The sequence below is a fragment of the Jaculus jaculus genome, chromosome 1, assembly GCF_020740685.1.
Source record: "Jaculus jaculus isolate mJacJac1 chromosome 1, mJacJac1.mat.Y.cur, whole genome shotgun sequence".
In the NCBI taxonomy this organism is placed as follows: Eukaryota; Metazoa; Chordata; class Mammalia; order Rodentia; family Dipodidae; genus Jaculus; species Jaculus jaculus.
The window spans coordinates 277,523,281-277,550,778 of NC_059102.1; the positions used below are offsets into that span (position 1 = coordinate 277,523,281).

Below are 27,498 nucleotides of genomic sequence, written 5' to 3' on the forward strand. Positions count from 1 at the left end.
GTATCTTTTCAATTGCTCTCCATCTTATTTTTGGGGACAAGGTCTCTCATTAAACCTGAAGCTCACTGATTCAGCCAGACTAGCTGACTAGCAGGCCCCAGGGATCCTGTATCTACCCAGCACTGGGATTATAGGTGCATGCCACTATACCCAGCTTTTACGTGGGTGCTATGGATATGAACTCAGGTTCTCATGCTTCAGTTTTTTTCATGCACACATGTGTTCCTATGTGTGAATGTGGAGTCCATGGATAACCTCAGGTAACATTCTTCAGGCACTGTCCACCTTTTGTGAGACAAGATCTCTCATTGGCCTAGAGCTTGCCAAGTAGGCTAACTGGCTAGCAAGCTTCAAAGATCAGCCCATCTCTACCTCCCCAGCACTGGGGAGAAGCATACACTACTGTTCCTAGCTTTTTTTACATGAATTCTGGAGACAGAACTCTAGTCTACAAGCTTGCATAGCAAACACTTTACAGACTGAGCTGTCTCCCCATCCACTGTCAAGCTTATATTCCTCTGGCCTTTACCCATGCAGTACTCTCTGCCTGCAGGAATGTTATTGGTCTCCACTTCTCAGGCCCAAGTAACACCTTCAAAATACAGCTCAAGAAGCTGGGCATGGTGGTGCACACCTTTAATCCCAGCACTCGGGATGCAAAGATAAGAGGATCACCATGAGTTCGAGGCCACCGAGTATGAATTCCAGGTCAGCCTACCTCAAAAAACCAAAAGAAAAAAAATAGCCCAAGGGCTGGAGAGATGGCTTAGCAGTTAAGGCACTTGTCTGCAAAGCCAAAGGACCCAGGTTCAGTTCCCCAGGACCCACATAAGTCATATGTACAAGGTGGTATATGCATCTGTTCGTTTGCAGTGGCTGAAAGCCCTGGCGCACTCATTCTTTCTCTCTCTCTCAATAAAATGAAATAAAATATAGCTCAAGTATGTGAATTCATCTTGAGATCTCACAGGCCAGGTTAGATAAATGTCTCACTCTACCCAAGCACTATGGGACCCATCATACCAGCTTGTGATTATCACCCAAGTATCTGTCTCCTGCTAGATCCAATCCCTGATTTTACATCCATGACCTTACTCAAAGCCTGTATTCATCGCAGACATCAGCCTTCTTTCCCCTCAGTTCTAATCACCTTTCTAGTACACACATCTCCCTAGAAGAAATGCCAAATGAATATTTGCAATATAAACAGATATAATAAATGTTTAACATGTATCATTTTATTAAAATACCCATAAACATAATGAGTTAGGATTAATCTCTATGATACATTCGTTTGTTTGTTTTGTTTTATTTTGTTTTTTCAAGGTAGGGTCTCACTCTAGCCCAGGCTAACCTGGAATTCACTATGTAGTCTCAGGGTGGCCTCAAACTCACAGCAATCCTCCTAACTCTGCCTCCTAAGTGATGGGACTAAAGGCGTATGCCACCAACCCTGGCTTCATGATAGGGTTTTTTTGTTTGTTTGATTGTTTTTTTGGTTTTTCAAGGTAGGGTCTCACTCTAGCTCAGGCTGACCTGGAATTCACTATGTAGTCTCAGGGTGACCTTGAACTCAAGGCAATCCTCCTACCTCTGCCTCCTGAGTGATGGGATTAAAGGCATATGCCACCATGCCCGGCTTCACAATAGGTTTTTGATCTGCTTTTGAGAATGCAGCTGATTCGTCTATGGTCTCAATTTACTCCATCCCTACCAACTACTCAGAAGATGGGAGCTAGTTCCCTGTGAGCAGGACTGCAGCTATCAGCAGGTAGTGACTAAATGAATAAATATCCCTTGTCTTCCCCAGCAACACTGATGAAACTGCAGGCAGACTTTAAGAAGCTGTCAGTGAAAGAACTGAATAGAAACCATAAAGGTGCTAAATTCAGCTTGAGGCTGACAAGTGGCATCTCTAAATCAAGTATCCTTTAGTCATCTCCCTAGTTGAGGGGGGGCAATGGCCGGCAGTGGCTGAAAGGCACAGTGCCCAAAGGCTCAGCTCCCAACATTCCTCTTTCCCTATAAGCTTTGCGTCCCAATTCTCCCCTGGCCCTCCCAGGACTTCCTGAAGTGTTCCCAGAACACTCACACCCGCCTGAGTTTATTTTTCTTTCCTTTCTGGGATAAGCTGTCTGCAGACACCACCAAAAAGCTATTTAGAGCCTACCATAGATGCTGGGACTTTATAAGGTTCCCAGAATAAGGCTCTTTTAAATCTTAAGAGGTTATTAATGCCAAGACAAGGGAGCCAATAAATTTACCAGGTTTTTTGTCAGAACAGGACAAAAAAAGGAAGCATAAAAGAGTAAGAACCATCACAAGAGGCTCTGAAACTTTAACAAGTGAAAGAATGATGCAGGTAGGGGGCACAGGATGTAGCTCGGTTGGTAGAGCACTTACCTAGCATGCATGAAGACTTGGGTTCAATTCCCAACACTGCATCAACTGAGCATGATAACGTATGACTGTGATCCCAGCACTCAAGATTGAAGGATCAAAAGTTCAAGGTCAAAAAAAGTCAAGCTCAATTACATGGTAAGTTCAACCTGGGTTACATGAAACAGTTGGTTAAAAACGGGGGGGGGGGGGGTATTACCATGGGAATTTTTTTTTTTTTTTTTTTTTTTTTGAGGTAGGATCTCACTCTAGCCCAGGCTGACCTGGAATTCACTATGGAGTCTCAGGGTGGCCTTGAACTCACAGCAATCCTCCTACCTCTGCCTCCTGAGTGCTGGGATTAAAGGCATGCACCACCATGCCCAGCTACCATGGGATATTTTTTATAACCATGGAAGTTGTTAATAATAAAAAATAATGAAGGGGAAAAAAAACACATATTCTAGGTCTTCAGATCTTCATACAGCAAATATGCACATGTACATTCATATACTGTCATAAAACATATATATATGGGAAATAAATAATGCCCCTATATACAGCTTTGTAACCAAGATGTCTTGAAGAGTTACTCAACCTATAATTAAAATCTTGGCCAACTTTGGTGACATAGGCCTATAATCCCAGCTACTAGGGAGGCTAAGACAGAAAGATCAAAAATTTAAGGACAGCATGGGCAACTTAGGGAAATCCTGTCTAGAAAATAAAAATTATAGAAGAGGGCTAGAGAAATGGCTCAGTGATTTAGGCACTTGCTTTCAAAGCCTAAAGGTCCAGGTTTGATTCCCCAGTACCTACGTAAACCAGATGCAAAGTGGTACATGCATCTGGAGTTCGTTTGCAGTGGCAGGAAGCCCTGGAGTTCCCCTTTCCTTCTTTCCTTTTCTCTCCCCACTCTTTCTCTGCTTACAAATAAATAAAAATACTTTAAAGAAATAAATAAAAGGAGCACCTGGGGATGTATCTCCGTTGGAAGAGCACTCTTCTCACATGCATGAGGGCCTTGGCTCAATCCTCAGCACTGCCTACAAAACCAGGATCCAACAGGTGAAGGCAAGAGGAAGTCATCCTCTTACTACATGGCCTCATTACAAGGCCAGTTTGAGGGCAGCCTAAGCTGTAAGAGACCTTGTTGTGAAAAATAAATAAATAGGGAGGGAGGGAAGGGAAGAGGGAGGGAAGGACGGGGGCACAAAAGCACTTATTGCACAAGCATGAGGGGCTGATCTGCCCTGAGTCTGAGTACCCAGCAGCCACGTAAACAGCTGAGCATGAGAATGTATCCCTGCAACCCCAGTCCCATTGGGGAGTAGAGACTGGAGAATTGCTGGGACAATTTTGATTAGCTCTTCCCCTGACCTTGCTTAGGCCTTTTCACTCCCATTAATCTGTTCTTCTACTTACATATATATAATACCATCCTATTAAGTCTCCTCTTCCTCCCTAGCTACAAATGACTGGACTTCTATGTAAGTAGGAAGACAACTCAGTAGCAGAGGCTATTAAGCTAGAAAGAAGATATAAAGGGAATAAAAACAGAGTCTTTTAAAAAAATATTTTCACTTATTTCAATTGCTCGGAAAACTTAAGCTCTGAGTTAATACAGAGACTCCATCTTAAGGAAAAACATAGATGAGCAATAAAGGACGACATCTGATGATCTCCTCTGGCCTCTGTGTACACACACAGGGCATGTATATCTATACACCATATACCACACACACCACACCACACATGCAGGTGCCAAATTAAAATAAAATAAAAAATATGTAAAAGAGGATTGGGGATATAGCTCAGCAGTAGGGCATGTGCCTAGCATATGAAAGACTCTGGACTGAGCTGAAGAGATGACTTAGTGGCCAAGACACTTGCCTGCAAAGCTGAAGGATCCAGGTTCGATTCCCCAGTACCCATGTACAGACAGATGCACAAGGTAACACATGCATCTGGAGTTTGTTTGCAGTGGCCAGAGGCCTGGCATATCCATCCTCTGTCTGTCTCTGTCTCTTTCTGCTTGCAAATAAATAAATACTGCATGTAGTTCAATGGGAGAGAGAGAAATCACCAGGGACGAGACTCAACAGTGGACACTGAAAACCTTATATTTGGCCAGCCAGGCCAAATGAGGCAACAGGTGCAATAGTGGCACGTCTGTTATGGGGAAACCAATTGCCCTCCAATTGGACTTGAGACCCACTTCATGGGAGGGAATACATCCCTGATACTGAAAACTTAAAACAGGGGTAGTCATGAACTCTAGGGATGTAACATCTGCTGCTGTCTGGCTAAATGTATACACTATGCTCATCAAACTGCCCAGCAAACACTTCTCTTAATGTTCATACCCATATATTAATGCTACTCTCACTTTTGTTTAGAGAAGCTTCTCTTTTCAGATGGCAATGACCTTGGGTTGACTCAGAAGGCACCATGGTGCTGAGAAGAAGTGACACAGGAGTGCTCAACACTGAAATATCTCTACCACAGAACTGGGAAATGGCTTAGCGGTTCCAGCATTTGACTCTGAAATATTTCTATCACACCTTCCAAGGCTCAGGGTCCATTGCAGAAGAGGTGGTGGAAGACTGTAAAAGCCAAAGGAAGGGTAGGACTCCTTACAACATGCTCCTCCAGATACAAAATGGCCTGGATATGCATGACCTCACAGTGCCTGACACTACCTACACAAGACCATCATAATAGGAGGAAAAGATGATGACATCAAAATAAAAGGGACTGATTGAGACAGGGAGGGGATATGATAGAGAGTAGAGTTTCAAAGGGGAAAGTGGGCAGGGGGGATTACCATGGGATATTGCTTATAATTATGGAAGCTTTCAATAAAAAATTAATTAAAGGCTGGGGAGATGGCTTAGTGGTTAAGCACTTGCCTGTGAAGCCTAAGGACCCTGGTTCAAATAATTAGAGCTGTTTCACCTGACTGCTCTTCAAGAGTGGCACAGAGGAACACAGTTTGAGACCTAGCTTGTCAAGCAGGTGATGGTTCTACCACATGAATCTGGGAAGTCTTCCAGCTCTGCAAAGCAGCAAAGAGGAAAGGCAAGGATGATCTGATGTCACATCTTCGCCTTCACAGGCAAAGCAGAGCACCCTTACTCTATCAGTGAGCAGCTCTCCCATCCAAGATAGATCTACCCTGCAGGCATCGAGAGTACACACTTGGTCTAGGAGGCAGCAAGCAAATGTCCATCTTTCTCTCTGCCCCTGAAAAACAAGGTCAGCAGAGGACTGTCCTTGAATCTTTTTCTCAATTTTTATTAACATTTTCCATGATTATAAAAAATACCCCATGGTAATATCCTTCCTCCCCCCACTTTCCCTTTGAAATTCCATTCTCCATCATATCCCCTCCCTGTCCTTGAATCTTGAAGGTTCAATTCAACACCTCCCAAGCATGCTTCTTGATAAATCCATCAGCAATGCCTCACTTCTCAGAATTGTCGGGGGGGGGGGTGCATTCAAGAGACAGTTACCATATGCAAAGGAAAACAACTGTGCCCACGCTCTCTGAGCCCTCTTAGTATACAAAAGGCTCCAAGAGTACCACACCTTATCTCAGGTAATTCCTACAGTAGCCCTGTGGGGCAACAAAGATCCATATTCTATATGTCAAAAAATTATATGTTATGCTTGCTTTGGCATGGTGGCACACGCCTTTAATCCCAGCACTCAGGAGGTCGAGGTAGGTCACCATGAGTTCAAGGCTACCCTGAGACTACACAGTGAATTACAGGTCAGCCTGGGCTAGAGTTGAGACCCTACCTCAAAAAACCAAAAAAAAAAGAAAAGAAAATCAGTGAGAAGCCAGGATTTGATCTATGTCTTCTGATTCCAAAGCTTTATATTCACCCAGTAAATTTCCCTGCTACCATCCACAGTATGCAAGGTGACATGTACACATGCTAAAGATTCTACCTTTGGGTCTACCTTCAAAAATGTTTTCTGAAAAGGGGCAGTAGGCTTTGTGTTGATATCAGATGGTAGAAAAAGCCAGAGGTTGGGTATGTCCAAGTGCTGCCACAATTAGGCTAACAGATGAATTCTTGGAAGGAATTCTGCCCATCAATAATTAACTAGTATGGAAGTCTAGCCGTTTTTTGATTTTTTTACTTACATACAGAGTGAGTTTCACTGTAACATTTTCATACTTGCTGTTTTTATTATTATTACTGTATGGGCGTGTATGGGTGTATGTGTATGTGCCATGGCACACGTGTAGAGGTCTGGGACAACCTCAGGGTGTTTGTCATCTTGTACCCTGCCAGAGACAGGGTCTCCCTTGTGATTGTTTTATTTTTATACCTTTGTACATACAGTCTGGCTGGCTATGAGTGTCCAGATTCTCCCAGCTCCATCCACCTCCCGCTGCTTCAGGCACATTGGGATTACACTTATGCTTTGCAGCCAGCTTCACATCAATGGTGGGAAAGTAAACTTGAGCAGCAGGCTTACACTGAGCTGTCTCCCCAGTCCTACCTAGCTCATTGGTGTTTTTAAAATTTCATGTTTAGAATTTATGTGAGAGAGAAATAAAATGGGCACACCAGGGCCTCCTTCAACTGCAAACAAACTCCAGACACATGCACCACTTTATGTGAGTGCTGAGGAATTTAATACAGGCAAGTAGGTGTTTGTGAGCAAAAGCCTTTAATCTCTGGTCCATCTCCCTAACCCTGATCATTTGTTTTTGAGACAGTGTCTCATGTAATCCAGGCTTGCTTTGAACTTGTTACATAGCCCAGGATGACTTAGAACTTCTGATTCTCCTGCCTCCTCCTCTTACATGTTGGGATTACAATGTTTGAATCCCATCATTTTTGGAGGGGGAGATTTTTTTTAAAACTTTATTGATAACCTCCACACATACACACAATATACCATGGTCATAATCCCCTCCATATGGGAGATTTTTTTCAGGTTCATAATTTATTGTACAAATTTAATATTACATGATGTATTCACAGTAGCTTCTCCAGGCAGGGGAACTTAACAGATGAACTCAGACATATACGAATCCAGTTATGTTGCTTTCATAGCTGGAGTTTTTTTAGACCTTAACTTGAAGTTTAAGACCATCAAAGCAATGCCTCCATATATTACCAGTACATAATTCATTCTACCCATAAGAGTGTAAGAGCTGATATATTTTTTTAATTATTTTTTATTAACAACTTCCATGATTATAAAAAATACCCCATGGTAATACCCTTCCTCCCCCCCCCCCCACTTTCCCCTTTGAAACTCCACTCTCCATCATATCCCCTCCCCATCTCAATCAGTCGTTCTTTTATTTTGATGTCATAATCTTTTCCTCATGTTATGATGGTTTTATGTAGTTAGTGTCAGGCACTACGAGGCCATGGATATCCAGGCAATTTTGTGTCTGGAGGTAGCATGTTGTATGGAGTCCTGCCCTTCCTTTGGCTCTTACATTCTTTCCGTCACCTCTTCCACATTAGACCCTGAGCCTTGGAAGGTGTGATAGAGATCCTGCAGTACTGAACACTGTGGTCATTTCTTTCCACCACCATAATACCTTCTGAGTCGTCCCAAGATCACTGCCATCTGAAAAGAGAAGATTCTCTACCAACAGTGAGAGTAGCATTAATATAAGGGTGTGACCATTAACAGAAGTGCTTACTGGGCAGTTTGATAAGCATATCATACACATTTAGCCAGACAACAGCAGATGTTATACCCCTAGGGCTCATGACTACCCCTGTTTTAAGTTTTCAGTATCAGGGATGTATTCCCTCCCATGGAGCGAGCCTCCAGTCCAATTAGAGGGCAGCTGGTTTCCCCCATAACAGACATGCCACTATTGCACCCATTGGCTCATTTGGTCTGGCTGGCCAAATATAAGGCTTGCAGTGTCCACTGTTGAGTATCTTCACTGGTGATTTCTCTTTCTCCCATTGAACTGCATGCAGAATGGCTCCTTCCAACTTTCTGTAAACTGGTCTACATGGAGGAGGTTATCAGCTCAGATCCAGCAGGATTTCTCAGTGGCCTTGCAGCCCAAGTATATGGAGTCTTCAGCAATAGAATCCCATCTTTTTTTTTTATCCCATCATTTTTTGTTGTTGTTGTTTTCAAGGTAGAGTCTTGCTCTAGTCCAGGCTGACTTGAAATTCATTATGTAGTCTCAGGGTGGCCTCAAACTCATGGCAATCCTCCTACCTCTGCCTCATGAGTGCTGGGATTAAAGGCATATACCACCACACCTGGCATGAATCTCTTATTTATTTATTTATTTATTTATTTATTTATTTATTTTTGGTTTTTTTGAGGTAGGGTCTCACTCTAGCCAAGGCTGACCTGGAATTCACTATGGAGTCTCAGGATGGCCTCAAACTCACAGCAATCCTCCTTACCTCTGCCTCCTGAGTGCTGGGATTAAAGGCACGTGCCACCATGCCCAGCTTCATATTTACTTTTTTTAATCACAGAAACTTTTATTGGAAACCAATGAGCTGCAACAAAGTGACACTCAATGCACATGGCCCACCTGGTGAGGTGGGGTGAAAAGTGGGCCAGCTGTGTGGTGAACACTGGGCCCTACTTATAGGGCCTCAGGCCACAGGCCCTTGGAGCAAGAGTGTACAGGCCCAGTAAGAAGTACAAAAATAAACTCTGGTCCTGCTGTCCTGCCTGTGGCAGTCTGCTTGGGCAAGGCAGTCACTTTTCCCACCAGGCCCTATGCTGTCTAGTCCAACCACAGCATGGACAGTTAGGAACCTGTGGGGATGGTTTGGACATCCACAGGCTGAAGCTAAAGGGCTAGGCAGGTATGGCCTTGAACAGTGCCAGGACTGTGGCAGTGCCAGGGTGTGACCAGCATTTGGGGAGGCTGAAGCCTCTCAGTTGGGCAGGTCCAGGCATTGGTTGAAGCTGGATGAAGTTGAGACTTCTATTCCTCTTCATTACATACAGATCACCGGAACCCTGTCCTCCTCCATGGTGCTGGTCTCCTCAGCCCCGCCTTCACTGCCTCCACCTCCACCGTCTTCCTCGACCTCTTCCATGCCCAGCTCCAGGTCTAGTGTACTGCCTGCCTCTGATGGTGTGCAAGTGGAACCACCGATGGAGCGGCAGCTGAAGACAATTTGCTTGAGCTGCTTGTTGTAAAAGAAATAACTGAAGGACCAGAGGCTGCCATCCTCCCCAAAGGGGTCCAAGTCCAGATCTGAAGTATAGCTGTAGATGTCACATTCTGCTATACAGATCTCCTCATCCACTGCATTCCACAGCTGTGGCTTCAGGGCCTTGAAGTCCTCTCAACAGCTGAGAACAGGCTGCAGTTGACTGTATTTACCATCCAGCTGAGGCTGGGCTCCCAGCTGAACTCATGGCTCCAGGCTATGCTGAAGTCATAGTCTGGCCTGAAGGACTCATTGAGTGCAGCAGTAAGATAGAAAAGGGTCTTGAGGCTGCACTTGTCACTGAGGGGGCTCTCATCCTCACCACCTTGGCTTTTGCTCAGTCTGCTGGGGCTGAGGCCTGAGGCCTGGGGTGGAGACAGCACTTCAAGTACATGGGGTTGTACCTCCTTGTAGAACTGCTTGAACATGTGTTTATCGTCTCCAGCCATCTCGCACGAGTAGCTTTCAATCCTGTCAATAATATGGGCATCACCAGTCCACTGTCAGCTGAGTTGATGGCCTCGAAGCTGGAGTTCTCCAACAGCTCCATGTCCTTGGGGAGAGGACTCCTTGTGCCCGAGGGATTAACTGCCTGGGATGGGCCAGATCGGGCCAAGCCAGCCAGCTCTGTAAGCCCGGGTGTGAAGGCTTAGGCTGCACAATCTCCGCCAAGGGTGGGTTCCTCACGACTGGAGGGCGGTGCCCTGCCTCCTCTTGGATCACACAGTATGAGAGAAGAAGCTCTGCAGTGATGTCCCATTCCTCCTGGCTCTGCTAGACCATCTGGGCTGCCACGTGGCATAGCCTCGCCCCCTGCACAGCACCCACTCTTGTGACCATCTGGCCGCGGACAGCCATAGAATACACCAGCAAGCAAACCTGCCACCTCCTCCTCCCCCACCAGACAACAAAAAGGCTGAATCTCATAATTTTAACAGGCAATAATCCTCAACACAAATGGCCACAAACAGGTAAGGGTTTTTAAGATCTATGAATTTCATGATTAACCTATTTCTTTTTTTTTTCCTTAATTTTATTTTATTTTTTTTTTAATTTTTATTAACATTTTCCATGATTATAAAATATATCCCATGGTATGATTAACCTATTTCCGGGCATGGTAGCGCGCGCCTTTAATCCCAGCACTTGGGAGGCAGACGTAGGAGAATCACCCAGAGTTCGAGGCCACCTTGAGACTACATAGTGAATTCTAGGTCAGCCTGAACTAGAATGAGACCCTACCTTGAAAAACCAAAAAATAAAAATAGGTCAATGAGCTTGGGTGTGGTGATGTATGTCTTTGATATTAATAACCTCACAGTGGCTTATACCACCTACAGAAGACCTGCATAATAGGAGAAAAACATGATGACATCAAAATAGAAGAGAGACTAGTTGGAAAGAAGTGACTCAGTGGAAGGGGGATCTTAGGAGGGGAAAAGAGAGAGTGGCAATAGGAGACTATGATCATGGTATATATATCTATACATATGGAAGTTGTCAACAAAAGTTTTTTAAAAAGTATAACAAAAATTTAAGTTTTGTGAAAAGCTGGACATTGCCTTCCACCTCCAAATTAAGTGATCACTGTGTTTGACCCAAATCTCTAAGTCTAGCTGAGAAATCCAAGATAGCAGTTAGTTACTAAGCACCAGAGCTAAGAAGCTCATTCTCAGAAAGGCAAAATGTTGAAGCATCCCTGCTCCCACCTGAGAATTGCCTTAGAGATTCTATTTTTCCAAGTTCTAGATCATTCCTTTGTTGACACAAGATTAGCCAATCATATTGAGGGTACTAACTCGGTAAGATCTAATTATTTATACCATGTAGTAAGTCACAGAAAACGTGACTTGTTTTCAGAATGTGAGGGGACAACACCTCTTCATAGACTTAGAGAAATGAGAACCTGGACTGGTATCTGACCTTCAAATGAAGCTAGAGACATGAGGGACACTATTCAAATGTCTACCCTCTCCTGCCCCCAACATCTTCTGCTCACCTCAACCTAACAAATCCATAAACCAAACAAATCAGAAGAGGCCAGCTGTCCTTAGGGAATCCGTCAAAATGCTGTAGACACTAGATAAAAGCAAACCATTTTTTAAAGTATATTTATTTATTTACTAGCAGAGAGATACGGAGGGGGGGTCAAAAGAGTGTCATTAGGCTTTACACGCAAGCATCTTAACTGCTGAGCCATCTTTCCAGCCCCAAACCAGTTTTTAAAGCATTATTCCTAGTCCCTGGGATGATTTCTACCGGTATTCTTCTACTCATAGTAGATAATATTTATAATCTAGATTAATAAAATTATTTCCTTTAAAATGTGTGGAGATTCGGTACATTGTAATAAACAATGAAACACTAGACCCAACACCATCTCTCATCTAATGGATTCTATACCCAACTCCCTCCCTCATCCAATACATTCCCCTGTCTAGGGATTCAGTTGCCATGGAAATAAGTTTACACATCAATAAAGGTATGAGGTTATTTCAGTAAATAAAATTTCATAAACTGTGATAAGCACAAGTGTAATATACCTCAGACACTTAAATATAGAAAATTTTAACCAACAGTCAGCCATCTCAAAAAGTAGAAATGCTGAGTCAGAAAATTTCACATCCAAGGAACCATACCCTACATGCTTCTGTGTGTATTCTAGAAGGATAACTATGGTTGTTATAGCCTCTGATACATTACAAAATAAAAATAAAAAATCCAGGTTCTCTGTTCAACAAGTTCTCTTACCCAAAAAGCCATCCTAACCAGCCTCAAGGTTCATCAAGGAAATGCTGGCCCACCCTTCTAAGAATCTTGAGTACTGTACTATCCCTCCCCCTCTGGAACTCTTTACCAAACTGAATCAGTTACCTAAGAACTCTAGACATTTTCAAGATGTAGTAAACAAGTTGTTTCTTGCCACTTCTCAGCATTTTTCCAACTTCAAGCCCTTCCCAAGGCTATTTCATCAACAAGGGGCTCTTACCGGGATCTCCCACCAAAGCAGTTTGTGCTGGGAGGCGGGTGCCTGGTCTCTGGAGTTACAGCTGTGCCACTGGATTCTCGCGAAGGTGGCTGTGATCCTAGAAAAGGGATCAGTCACAACAAAGGACAGAAATGTTGAGAAACTCAGACCTTCTTTGAGAGTTGACTATCAGGCACAGCTCTCCCTTTGTATATTAGAGTTACACACCATGATATGGATATGACATCTTGCCAGTCAGTCACTGGCACAAGGAGTAGAGACAATCAAGTGAGCACCAGGACTGGGAATTAAACCTGAGAAACAGCTCTTCTCCAAAACCTACAATAACATCCCAGGCATTGGCAAGCTGACTGTGCAACAAATGAGCTCACAAATTTGAGACACAGAGAACAGACACTACCATGCATAGAGGAGACAAGGCACAGGGTTATTTCCCACAGTGCAAACAGAGCTTGTAAAGCCAAATCAGACTATGACGCTCCAACTGAAGGCCAGGTGTGATGGCACATGCCTATAATCTCAACACTCGGGAGGCTGAGATACGATGATCACTGCCAGTTCAAGGTCAGCCTGGGCTACAGAGTAAGACCCTATCTGAAGAAAAAAAAAAAAGGTACTTACATAAATGACATGAAAGTGGAAGTGAAGCTGTCTAGGGGAAAAAGGGGACTAAGAGGCAGAAAGGACAAGAGGGGAAAGAAGGATATGGGAGCAATATGCTCAAAGCACATTAGATATTTACATAATCAGTACCTTGTACAATGAATATAAACTAATGAAAATAGACTTTAATTAAAAGAAACACCTTTCTGCTCCTCAGGATGAGGTTGAGCATCCTACCGTAGTCTCCAAAGCTGCATGTTGAGGAGACCTTCCTCTCTAGCCTCACCTCTGCCACCCTCCTTTTTGGTGTTCCCTAGGCTCCAGCCACCCCAGCTCCTCTGTTCTCATCATAGACTCAGCCACCCCCTCTCCCATTGTCTAAGCTGCTTATAGTCTAGGACTCAACTTCTTGACAGGAACCTTCCCTTACCCCCGAATTCAGATGAGACCCCTAGAGTACAGGAATCTCAGTATACCTTGCACAGTGTCATAGCTTCTGTCACAGTGATGGTTATATAATTATTTCTATATGCACCCATTTGATGTCTAACTTCCCCTGCCTCCCACCAAGGTGACTATAAACTCCAAGGAGTTGACTTTATGCACTACCACCTAACTAACACCTGAACTAAAACCTGCTACACACTAGGTGTTCAATTATATATATCTGGGCTGAAGGAGTGAGAAATGCATGTATTTCTCCATGCAAAAGTACCTCTCCCTCAAAAAGCACTCCAAATAAAGATAAGACCAGGTGTGAGTATGTAGCTCAGTTAACAATGCTTGCCTAGCATACATGAAGCACTGGTTCAATCCCTAGTACCACCTAAACCAGGTGTAATGGCACTCATCCCAGGGTGGGGACTCTTCTCAGCAATCAGAGTTCATCCAACCTCTGAGATTCTACCCAACTGCCCTGCCCTTGAATTAGACCTCAAGTCTCACCCTCCTGAAGCTGCAGAACGCCTGTTAGTGCCCAAAAGGTGCCATAGTTACATCACATAAAACAAAACATTTGAAACTATTTCAGACCTGAGACTTGATGAAATAATTTCCTGCTAGATCCAAAGGTGACGAATTTCAGACTAGATCAAAGAAACAAACTACCAACACTCAGACCACTGGTATCCCTGCTGCAGACTGTCTTCTGCTAGTTTGCTTCTCTAAAAGGACGCATAGTTCCCTTTCCAACCAACACCATCTTGTAAGAAATACACTCAAGCTCTCCAGAAAGTTTCATTATATTGGAGAGGAGAAAACTGAAACAGACAATGGTGGCTCATGCCTATAATCCCAATACTCGGGAGCTAAGGTAGGAGGATTGCCATGTGGTCAGGGCCAACTTGAGCTACAGAGTGAGTTCCAGTTCAGCCTGGGCTAGAGTGAGACCCTGCCTCAAAAACCAAAAAATTAGAGGAAAAAAAAATAAGCCAAAGTCCCATTTGCTAAAGATATTTTCTTTTTTCAAAGCCTATGTAGAATGAAAAGGTATTTTTCTCTGTCCTCAACCCAAACAGCATACACAAAGATGTGACATTTATCTTGGTCCTTGATCAGAAAGCGGTCCTTGATCAGAAAACAGTCCTTGAAAACTCACATCATGGTTGGTTTATTTATTTATGTATTTATTTACTTAAGAGCAACAGACAGAGAGAAAGAGGCAGATTGAGAGAGAGGGAGAATGGGCACACCAAGGCCTCCAGACACTGCAAATGAGCTCCAGGCACGTGCACCCCCTTGTGCATCTGGCTCACATGGGTCCTGGGGAATTGAGCCTCGAACTGGGGTCCTTAGGCTTCACAGGCAAGCGCTTAACCGCTAAGCCATCTCTCCAGCCAACACCATGCTTTTGATCTGGGACACAAATGGTCACAGAGCTAGCTATGGACAGGACAGGCTAAAGCAATACCTAAACCGAGATGCCTGGTAGAGAACCAAGCTCTCAACACCTCCTGCCTCTTCTCCGTCCCACCCTGTCCCGGCACAGCCCTGGGGAGCAGGGCGGCACTCACCGTCTGTCACAGCACTGCCATTAGGCACGCTTCCCAGATCAACAGTCGGCCCGTCCAGGAAAATTGTCAGCTCTCCACCCGAAACAACACTGCCTTTGTTCTCCGTCTGCAGGTTCAGGGTCAGTTGCGTGTTCTCCACTGTTGGGCACAAAATGCAACATGGATACACTAAGTCAAATGCACTCAAAGTTAGAATTCTGTATATGAGAAGCCCCCATTGCACCTACTCTGGCTTTTCCTGCCCCATCTAATCTGTGTCATGGCATGGAAGGAAAACTGGAACAGAACCTATCACATGCTGTCTTCATGACAGGCAAGAAAGCAACAGTATGTATCTCTAGACAGAGTATATCCTTGTTACATCACCTTTATATTACTGACCTATGTGTTTGCTTACAGGACTATAAGAAGAGGGCTACAGATAGCATACAGAAGAAACTGGAGGAAGCCAGGTGTGGTGGCATACACCTTTAATCCCAGTACTTGGGAGGCAAAGGTAGAAGGACTGCCATGAGTTTGAGGCCACCCTGAGCTTACATCGTGAATTCCAGGTCAGCCTGAGCTAGAGTGAGATTCTACCTCGAAAAACTGAAAATTTAAAAATAAAAAAATGAAAAAAAAAAAAAAAGGAAGACACTAGAGGGACTTCCAGTCAACATGGAACCCTCCTAACCATGCTTTAGCTCCTGGGGTAAAAATCAGATAAGAATCATGGGGCTCCTGTACAAGTAGATCTTGGCAGACCTGCACTGAGTTGGTGGGTACATAGTCAGTAATCTGATGATTCCCATGATCTCAGGTAACCCACTACACCCTCAGGATGCCCGCATCACTCGCCACAGCTTGTATATATGCCCCTGTCTTGCTAACCAGGTTCACCAGCTACGCCACCCACAGGCCGCCCTGAGTCCACCCCTCAGCCCGAGCACATGCCCTGTGTGGCTGCCCTAGTGCAGTGTGCTAGCCTGTGCGGGGCCTCAGATTGCGCCTCTCAGTCCACACACCCCTCTCTCACCACCCCAGTTTGCAGCCCCTCCACACCCTGTACTGCCTGCAGGTGCCCTTGTGTACACCCCTTAACCTAGTCCCCTGTCTTCCCCACAGTAGCCAATACCCTAATCAGGCCTGGTCTGTGGAGCCCAGTGAACCCCACCACGTCTTCACCACCCCACCCCTCCCAGTGACTACGTGGGGAGTCACCTCAGTCCCAGAAGAGGAGCACAGAAACATCTGGCAACTACCTGCCAGGGGGAACCAGTGAGTCCTCCACAACAGAGCAAGGGCAAGTGCTACAATCCAAGCCACAGCCAAGGCACAGCTGAGACCAGGTCAAAAAAGATTCCAGACCTCTAACCTCTCCTTTAGTATTAAACACCAGCCCAGAGCTGCTGGTACACTTATGCCCTCTACAACCTGTGCATCACTAAATATACAGCCATCAAAAGCCTATTCTAAAACCGGGTGTGATGGTGCATGCCTTTAATCCCAGCACTCAGGAATCAGAGGTAGGCATATCACTGTGAGTTCGAGGCCATCCTAAGACTACATAGTGAATTCCAGGACAGCCTGGGCTAGAGTAAAACCCTACCACGAAAACAAAAAAAACAAGGGCTCCCAAATTCATCAAACAAACACTATTAGAACTAAGGTCACAGATAACACCAAACACTGTGGTGGTGGGTGACTTTAACAGCCCACTCTCATAAATTGACAGGTCATCCCAGGAAAAAATAAACAGAGAGGCATCTGGACTAAATGAGGTCATAGAACGAATGGACCTAACAGATATATACAGGACATTTCATCCAAAGGCTGCAGAATATACATTCTTTTCAGCAGCACATGGAACATTCTCTAAAATAGACCATATATTAGGACACAAAGCAAATCTTAACAAATTCAGGAAAATTGAAATAACTCCTTGCATTCTATCTGACCACAATGGAATTAAACTACAAATCAGTAGCAAGAAAGGCTATAGAGCATACACAATATCATGGAAACTAAACAATACACTACTAAATGATGAATGGGTCAGTGAAGAAATCAAGAAGGAAATCAAAAAATTTATAGAGTCAAACGATAATGAGAATACAACATATCAAAATCTCTGGGACACAATGAAGGCAGTTCTAAGAGGTAAATTTATAGCCTTAAGTGCCTATATTAAGACATTAGAAAGGTCTCAAGTAAACAACCTAATGCTTCACCTTAAAGCCTTGGAAAAAGAAGAACAAGGCAAACCAAAAATCAGTAGGCAGGAAGAAATAATAAAGACTAGGGCAGAAATTAATGAAATAGAAACAAAAAAAAAAAAATCCAAAGAATTAATGAAACAAAGAGTTGGTTCTTTGAAAGGATAAACAAGATTGATAAACCCTTAGCAAATCTGACCAAAAGAAAGAGAGAAGAGACACAAATTAATAAAATCAGAGATGAAAAAGGTAACATCACAACAGATCCCAGAGAAATTTAAAAAAACATAAGGACATACTATAAAAGCATATACTCCGCAAAGTATGAAAATCTGAAAGAAATGGATGCTTTCCTTGATTTATATGACCTACCTAAATTAAATCAAAATGAGATTAATCACTTAAATGGACCTATAACAAACATGGAGATCCGAACAGTTATCAATAATCTCCCAGCTAAAAAAAGTCCAGGCACAGACGGATTCACTGCTGAATTTTACCAGACCTTTAAGGAAGAGCTAACACCATTGTGTCTTAAGCTTTTCCAAGAAATAGAAAAAGAAGGAATTCTACCAAACTCCTTCTATGAGGCCAGCATCACCCTGATACCAAAACCAGGCAAATATAGAACAAAAAAAGAAAATTACAGACCAATCTCCCTCATAAACATAGATGCAAAAATTATCAACAAAATATTGGCAAACAGAATATAAGAGTATATCAAAAAGATCATTCACCCTGACCAAGTAGGCTTTATCCCAGAGATGCAGGCATGGTTCAATATATGCAAATCTATAAATGTAATACATTATATAAACGGGTTGAAGGACAAAAATCACATGATCATCTCATTGGATGCAGAGAAAGCATTTGACAAAATCCAACATCCCTTCATGATAAAAGTCCTACAGAGACTGGGTATAGAAGGAACATATCTCAATATAATAAAAGCTATTTATGACAAGCCTACAGCCAACATATTACTAAATGGGGAAAAACTGGAAGCTTTTCCACTAAAATCAGGAATAAGACAAGGGTGTCCACTGTCCCCACTTTTATTTAATATAGTTTTGGAAGTCTTAGCTATAGCAATAAGGCAAGAGACACACATAAAAGTGATACAAATTGGAAAGGAAGAAATCAAGTTATCATTATTTGCAAATGACATGATTCTATACATAAAGGACCCTAAAAAGACTACTAGCAAGCTGTTAGAGCTGATCAAAACCTACAGCAATGTAGCAGGATACAAAATAAATACACAGAAATCAGTAGCCTTCATATATGCTAACAACAAACACACAGAGGATGAAATCAGAGACTCACTCCCATTCACAATTGCATCAAAAACAAAAAAATAATAAAGTACCTTGGAATAAACCTAACCAAGGAAGTAAAGAATCTCTACAATGAGAACTTTAAAACACTCAAGTGAGAAATTGCAGAAGACACTAGAAAGTGGAGAAACATCCCTTGTTCCTGGATTGGAAGAATCAATATTGTGAAAATGGCAATCTGACCAAAAGCAATCTACACCTTTTATGCAATCCCTATCAAAATTCCAAAAGCATTCTTCATGGAAATAGAAAAAAAATCCAAAAATTCATTTGGAATCATAAAAACCTCGAATATCTAAAATAATACTAAGCAACAAAAATAAGGCTGGTGGTATCACCATACCATACCTGATTTTAACCTATACTACAGAGCCATAGTAACAAAAACAGCGTGGTACTGGCACAAAAACAGACATGTAGATCAGTGGAACAGAATAGAGGACCCAGATGTAAGCCCAAGTAGCTATAGCCACCTGATATTCAATAAAAATGCCAAAAATACTCATTGGAGAAAAGACAGCCTCTTCAGCAAATGGTGTTGGGAAAACTGGATATATATCTGCAGAAGAATGAAAATAGATTCTTCTCTCTCGCCATGCACAAGAATTAAAGTCCAAATGGATTAAAGACCTTAACATCAGACCTGAAACTCTGAAACTGCTAGAGGAAAAAGTAGGGGAAACCCTCCAACATATTGGTCTTGGCAAAGACTTTCTGAATACAACCCCAATTGCTCAGGCAATAAAACCACAGGTTATCACTGGGACCTCATGAAATTACAAAGATTTTGCACTGCAAAGGACACAGTGAAAAAAGCAAAGAGGCAACCTACAGAATGGGAAAAACTCTTCGCCAGCTATATATCCACTAGAGGATTAATATCTAGGATATACAAAGAACTCAAAAAGTTAAATAATAAGAAATCAAACAAGCCAATCAAAAAATGGGCTATGGAGCTAAATAGAGCATTCTCAAAGGAAGAAATACGAACGGCATATAAGCATCTAAAAAAATGTTCTACGTCACTAGTCATCAGGGAAATGCAGATTAAAACTACATTGAGATTCCATCTCACTCCTGTCAGATTGGCCACCATCATGAAAACAAATGATCATAAATGTTGGCGGGGATGTGGAAAAAGAGGAACCCTTCTACACGGTTGGTGGGAATGCAATCTGGTCCAGCCATTGTGGAAATCAGTGTGGAGGTTCCAAAACAGCTAAAGATTAATCTACCATATGACCCAGCTATAACACTCCTAGGCATATATCCAAAGGAATCATCTCATTTCCTTAGAAGTATGTGCTCAACCATGTTTATTGCTGCTCAATTTATAATAGCTGGGAAATGGAACCAGCCTAGATGTCCCTCAACTGATGAGTGGATAATGAAGATGTGGCACATTTATACAATGGAGTTCTACTCAGCGGTAAAGAAAAATGAAGTTATGAAGTTTGCATATAAATGGATGGACCTGAAAAGGATTATACTAAGTGAGGTAAGCCAGGCCCAGAAAGCCAAGCGCCACATGTTCTCTCTCATATGTGGATCCTAGCTACAGATGGCTTCTGTGTGAGAAGGAAAATACTTAGTAGCAGAGGCCAGTAAGTTAAAAAGGAGACATAAAGGGAAAAGAAAGGAAGGGAGGAGGGTACTTAATAGGTTGATATTGTATATATGTAAGTACAATGATTGTGATGGGGAGGTAATATGATGGAGAATGGAATTTCAAAGGAGAAAGTGTGGAGGGAGGGGGGAATTAACATGGGATTTTTTTAATAATCATGGAAAATGCTAATAAAAATTTTTTAAAGCATAAAAAAAGGAAAAAAAAAGCCTATTATAATCAAACACAAAACAGAACACTCACCGAAGACACTACTAGAGAAAATTCTTGCCTCCTCCTAAATTAAATAAGACTCCCACACTAAGATGGGTAGACCCCAACACACAAAACAACAACAAACTGAGAGACCTCCAACAAGGCTGCCTAGTCCTACAATGGAAGTCTCCAATGAAAACATAGAGGAGATAACAAGAATAGATTCTCAAAACAAAAACACAATAAGCAATGTGGCCCTGACCAAGTAAATGGCAGATCTGGAAGCAAGTCAACAAAAAGCCAACAATCTCATAAATTAAATACGCACAGCTTTCTTCACTAGGGTTAACTTGGTTAATGAAGACACAATCAAATGCAAAAATGAATTCCAGAAGACACAGCTGTACGCTGCACCCCTACTACTCACAAGAACAAAAAGAGAAACAGATCACAGCATCCAAAGGATCTCTCTGCAAATGAGAGAATAAAGAAGCTTAACCTTTCTTCTTGGTGTTAAAAGGTGGGGGTTTTCTTTGTTTTGGTTTGGTACTGAGGACCAAACCCACAGCCCAGTGCATGCCAAGCCCAAGCAATACTACTAAACTACAGCCCCAATCACAAGAGATATTTTGGTAGTGGTGGTGTCATTTTGAAGCAGGGTCTCACTGTAGCCTGGGCTGACCTGGAATTCATTCTGCAGCCCCAAGCTGGTCTCAAACACATGTGATCCTCCTGGAATTATAGGCATGAGCCACCATGAAGATGGCTCAGCAGTTAAAAGGGGCTTTGCTTGCAAAATCCAGCTTTTCCAGTTTCATTTCCCAAGCTACCCATATAAGCCATGTGCAAAAAGTGTCTGGTGTTGTTTGCAGTGGCAACAGGCCATACACATGCATACATAAATAAATAAATACTTTTAACAGGGCTGGAGAGATAATTCAGTGGTTAACGGTACTTCCTTGCAAAGCCTGACCACCTGAGTTTGATTCCTCAGTACCCACGTAAAGCCAGATGCACAAAGTAACACATGAGTCTGGAGTTCATTTGCAAAGGCAACAGGCCCTGGTGAGCCCATTTCTTTCTCTCTCTCTCTCTCCCTCTCTCTCTCTCTCTCTCTCTCTCTCTCTCTCTCTCTCTCTGTCTCCCCCCCCCTTTGCTAATAAGTAAATAAAAATGTAAAAACAAAAAGATGACAAAAATTATTTTTAAAATTTTCAACAATTTCAACGTTTTTTTTTAATTTGGTATGTTCATGTGTGAGTGTAAGTATGCACATGCCATGGGAAATGAGAGGACAACTTTTGGGTTGGTCCTCCCTTTCCACCTCATTTTGAGACAAGGTATCTCATTCTTCATGTCTCTCCACAGGATTGTACCCTGGGATTACAGAAGCCCACCACGGCTTCCAGCTTTTATCTAGTGGCACCTGAGGATCCAAGCTCAGGTAAGCAGAGCTGTGTAGTAAACAATTCACTGGGCCACCTCTCCAGTCATATTTTAAATTTTTTTTTAGAAAGAGAGAACTGGCACCATAGCTTCAGCCACTGAAATAGAGCTCCAGATGCTTGTGCCACCTAGTGGGCATGTGTGACCTTGCGCTTGCCTCACCTTTGTGTGTCTGGCTTATGTGGGATCTGGAGAGTGGAACCTGGGTCCTTAGACTTTTCAGGCAAGTACCTTAACTGCTAAACCATCTCTCTAATCCCATATTTAAATTTTTTTTTAATCTTGTTGGATGTGGTGGCACATACCAAGAATCCTAGCACTTAGAAGGTAGGGGCAGAAAGATCACAAGTTTGGGCTGGAGAGACGGGCTTAGCGGTTAAGGCATTTGCCTGTGAAGGCAAAGGACCTAGGTCTGATTCCCCAGGACCCACATAAGCCAGATATATACAGATATACAAGGTGGCACATGCTTCTGGAACTTGTTTGCAGTGGCTGAAGCCCCTGGTGCATGCCCATTCTCCCTCCCTCCCTCCCTCTCTCTCTTAAATAAATTAATTAATTTTTTTTTAAAAAAGAAAGATCATAAGTTCAAGGCCTGTATAGGTAACATTGTAAGAATCCCAAATCAAAAGAGCAAGCAAAATTTCTAATCCTGCAGATGTATCACTTTGAAAAATAGAGGGGTATAATTTTAAAGCACTAAAAGGTTGATATAGCAGGTTATCCCTATCAGTCCTGTAAGGAGACCAGCCAGCATCTGGCTCTGTGACTGAGGCGAGCAGTAGCAGCAGATCCAGCCTTGTGGACAAAGAGATGACTGACTACAGCTATAAAACAGGACGCAAAAGCCCTCAGCAGGCAAGACCCTGTGGCACCTCCAACCCTGCCTGTCCTGAGGTTGGGGTACAACAGCTCCTGACCAGGTAAGACAGTACAGCACCTCCAACCTGCCTGTCCTGAACTTAGGAGGTAGATGTCCAGAACTTTAGTTAGGTCAACCCAGACAGGAGTGTTACTGAAAGCAATACTCCTTGGTGCCATCCTAATGAGACGCCCTGAGAAATACAAACCATCACTTTGGTTTTTGTTGAGCCAAGGTCTCTCTGTGTAGCCCAAGCTGCCATCAGGCTTGTAGCAATCCTCTTACTTCAGGCCCCCAAGTTAGGAATTACAGGTGTGAGTCACATACAGAAGCTCACTGCATCCTTTTAAAGAACTTCTAGCAAACAGCATTTAAACATTTTAACCTGCATCTACTAGAGCATTTTAAGCTTTTGTTTGTTTGTTTGTTTTCTGTTTTTGTTGGGTTTTTGAGGTAGGGTCTAACTCTAGCCCAGGCTAACCTGGAATTAACTATGTAGTCTCAGGCTGGCCTTGAACTCACAGTAATTCTCCTACCTCTGCATCCTGAGTACTAGGATGAAAGATGTGCACCATCACACCCAGCATTTTACCTAAGTTTTTGGAAACAAGGTCTGATGTAGCCCAGGCTGATTTTGAACTCAATATATAGCAGAGAATAACTTTACAATACCAATCCTTCTGCCTCTACCTCCCAATTGCTGGAATGAGACAATCACACAAATCTATAATGTGGAATACCCACCAGATGACTCTACTAAATTCTAAAAAGTCAAAGACATGAAGTAGAATTTTACTTACTTACATGTATGTGTGGTGTGCTGGCATGTTCATATGTGTCTGCAGGAGCATGTATACAAGTTTCCATGTGCATGTGGAGGCAAGAAGATAACCTTAGGTGTCTTTTCTTAGGTGTACCACACAGCTCTTTTTGAAACTCAGCGTCTCACAGGCCTGAAGCTCACTGATCATGCTAGACTAGCTAACCAGCAAGCTCTAGGGATTTGCCTGTCTCCAACTCCCCGACAGAGATTACAGATATGCCCAGTGTTTTATATGGGTACTGGAGATTGGACTCAAGTCCTTATGCTTGAGAAGTAACCACTTTACCAACTGAGCTATTTCTCCAGCCCTCCTGCCCCCCCAACATTATTTTTTTATAAAAAGGGAAATAGTGGCCAGGTGTGGTAGTGCACTCCTTTAATCATAGGCAGAGGTAGGAGGACTGCTGTGGGACTAGAGTGAGCGCCAGGTCAGCTTGAGCTAGAGTGAAACCATACCTCGAAACAAAAAAAGGTGGGGGGAGGGGCAAGAACAGTGGCATGAACCTATAATCCCATTACTTTGGAAATAGAAGTAGGCAAATAAGGAAATTCAAGTTCATCCTCAATAGCAAGCTCAAGGCTATACTGGGCTACATGAGACCCTGTAACAAAAAAAAAAAAAAAGGAAAAAAAATCCCAGTATGTTGGCGTATGCCTTTAATCATAGTACTCAGGAGGCAGAGATAGGAGGATCACTGTGAGTTCAAGGCCACACTGAGACTATATAGTGAATTCCAGGTCAACCTGGACTAGAGTGAGACCTTAACGTGAACCACCCCCACCAAAATAAAAGCAGCCAAAGATGTGAGGTGGCACTCTTATAGGTTTACAGAATTGTATATGCTGGAGAGATGGCTTAGTGGTTAAGGTGCTTGCCAGCAAAGCCAAAGAACCCAGGTTCAGGAGGGGGTTTTTTGTTTATTTTCGAGGTAGGATCTCACTCTAGCCCAGGCTGACCTGGAATTCACTATGTAGTCTCAGGATAGCCTCAAACTCACAGCAATCCTCCTACCTCTGCCTCCCAAGAGCTGGGATTAAAGGTATGCACCACCACGCCCACTTTAGGACCCAGATTCAGTTTCTCACATTCCACATAAAGTCAGATGCACAAGGAGTCTGGAGTTCATTTGCACTGGCTAGAAGCCCTGGAGTGTCATTCTCTCTTCCTCCCTCCTTTCTTGTCTATTGGCCTCTTTCTCTGGCTCTCAAATAAATAAATTAAATAAATGTTAAAAAAGAAATGTATAATCAAATGTCACATACAGCCTACATCCATACCACCAGGAACACACCCAATCTTGTCAAATAAGATGTATAAATCTTTACTTAAGCTAGGCTTGGTGGCACACTCCTTTAATCCCAGCACTCGGGAGGCAAAGGTAGGAGGATCACTGTGAGTTTGAGGCCACCCTGAGACTACATAGTGAATTCCAGGTCAGCCTGGGCTACGGTGAGGCCCTACCTCAAAAAAAAAAAAAAATTATTTAACTTTGGTTTGAAAATACATATTAGGACATGGGGACTGGAGAGATGCCGCAGTGGTTGAAGACACTTACTTGCAAAGACTGCCGGTCCAGGTTCACTTCCCCAGTGCCTATGTAAAGCCAGCTGTGCAAAGTGGTTCAGGTATTTGGAGTTCGTTTGCAGTGGCAAGAGGCCATGGTGTGCCCATTCTCTCACATAAGTTAATTAATTAATTTTACATATTATTAGGGCAGTTGAAGAAATGTATATAGAGAGTAAATATTAGATGATGTTTGAAATCACTTTCTTAGGTTTGATAAGAGTAGTTTATGTGTTTTAAAACTATTTTTATGTAATTACAATGATTGTAATGGGGAGGTAATATGATGGAGAATGGAATTTCAAATGGGAAAGTGTGGGGGTGGGGAGGGAGGGAATTACCATGGGATATATTTTATAATCATGGAAAATGTTAATAAAAATAAAATAAAAAACTATTTTTATTTATTTAGGAGAGAGAAAGAGCATGGGAGTGGTACCAAAGCCTCTTACCACTGCAAATGAACTCCAGACACAAGGCCACTTTGTGCTCTAATGGTATGTGGGTACTAGGAAACCAAACCCAGGCCATGAGGCTTTGCAAGCAAGTACCTTTAACCACTGAGCCAATCCCAGTACTATGGTTTTAATTAAAAACATTACTTTTGGGCTGAAGAGATGGTTTGGTGGTTAAGTGCTTGCCTGTAAAGCCTAAGGATCCCAGTTCGAGGCTCAATTCCCCAGGACCCACGTTAGCCAGATGGACAAGGGGGTGCACACCTCCGGAGTTCATTTGCAGTGGCTGGAGTCCCTGGCCCATCCAGTCTCTCTCTCGCTCTCGCTCTCACTCTTGCATAAATAAATAAAAATAAAAATAATTTTTAAAAAACATTACTTTTGAAGGGCTGCTCCACAAGTCAAAGAAAGGAAGAAAAGGTAAAGGTAAGAGGTAGGGAAAGGAGGGACAGGAGGGAGAATATACAAAACTAACAGCAACATGAACCAACTCTGGATTACCCTCAATAAAGAGGAGGACCTGAATAGAAAAGCCCCATAAAAGGTGGAGAAATAATAACCTTAAAACCATGGGCTCTGGCCAGTACACCCAGAGCCAGAGTTGGGTTCCCCCCACAGTGAGCTGTTGGTGAGGGAGACACATAAGGTCCCCAAAATAATGCAGGTCATTGCCAAAACATTTGTTTACCTGCAAGGACTAAAAGGGAAGACTGAAGATACAATAGCCTGTGGTCACAGGATACCAAGTGACCATGCTGGAACTGAGAGGGAATCCCAGCTAGTCTTCATAGTGCTGGAGAGTACTATAAGAGCTGCTGGAGAACAACAGTTGCCAACAGAGTGAATATGCAGGAAATCCTGCCATATACAAAATCAATCAGCCAAGGAAGAAGTACACATTTGTGCAACAGTGACACACAGCTGATGTAGGTAACCAACCGTTTAGTGGTGGTGGAAGAGGCTTATATCTAGCTCTGAGAACCATGCCAGATCCTCTGTGACAGGAAACCAATAGGCTCCAGAGAAAACCTCCACTGCTCGTTAAGAAGAATGGATATACACATCAATAATTCTCTCTAATAATATGGTTATCTATTTTAACTCAAACTGCTCTTTTGGTTGGGGGACCTGTTCTTAGACATGGTAGAGAACACCAAGGAGAACGAGGATTCATAAGTATATCAAAAATACCCAACTATCTACCATGAGATGGGTCACCTCTATCTCATCTGGCTAGACCCAGATGCCATTGCAAAGAAAGTGGTGACTGAAGATCAGTTCCAGGGAAATGGTGACAGACACTGTGGTCACTCAAACCTCATCAAAACAGCAACCCAGAGGCTACAGAGAACTCAACACTAAATCATACCTCTATAATGCCTGCCAAGACTCAAGGAACTTAGTGGAAGAGGAGATGGAAATATTGTAATAGTCTCAGAGTGGGTAGGCACTCTTTATCCCCTTCCTATCCCATAGAGACTGCCTGCTTGGTCCTCACAATGAATACCAATAACCCCACCTCAACTCTCAGCAGAATTGGGGAGGGGAAGAAAGGCTATAAGAGCATAACCTTTTTCATAAAAAAAAAAAATCAGTAAAAATCCAGGAATGGTGGCACATGTCTTTAATCCCAACACTCTGAAGGCAGAGGTAGGATCACTGAGTTCGAGGCCAGCCTGGGACTACATAGTGAATTCCAGGTCAGCGTGAGCTAGAGTGAGACCCCCACCTCAAAAAAAAAAGAAAAAATGGTTGTTTTATTTTATTTATATGTTTATTTATTTATTTTGAAGCAGGGTCTCACTCTATCCCAGGCAGATGTAGAAC

At 42.9% G+C, this 27,498-nt stretch overlaps 1 protein-coding gene and 1 pseudogene across 2 annotated transcripts in view; both read right to left on the reverse strand.

Annotated features, from left to right (window-relative positions):
• Wwp2 (WW domain containing E3 ubiquitin protein ligase 2) overlaps positions 1-27,498 on the reverse strand; it is a 201,199-nt gene that overhangs the window by 98,872 nt on the left and 74,829 nt on the right. For both annotated transcript variants that reach the window (XM_045141797.1, XM_045141798.1), the window contains exons 5-6: positions 15,168-15,305; positions 12,553-12,649 (exon numbers count right to left, since the gene is read on the reverse strand). In XM_045141797.1, the coding sequence (XP_044997732.1) occupies positions 12,553-12,649; positions 15,168-15,305 (235 nt within the window). The remainder of the gene's footprint in view (positions 1-12,552; positions 12,650-15,167; positions 15,306-27,498) is intronic.
• LOC105944076 lies at positions 9,342-10,113 on the reverse strand (annotated as a pseudogene).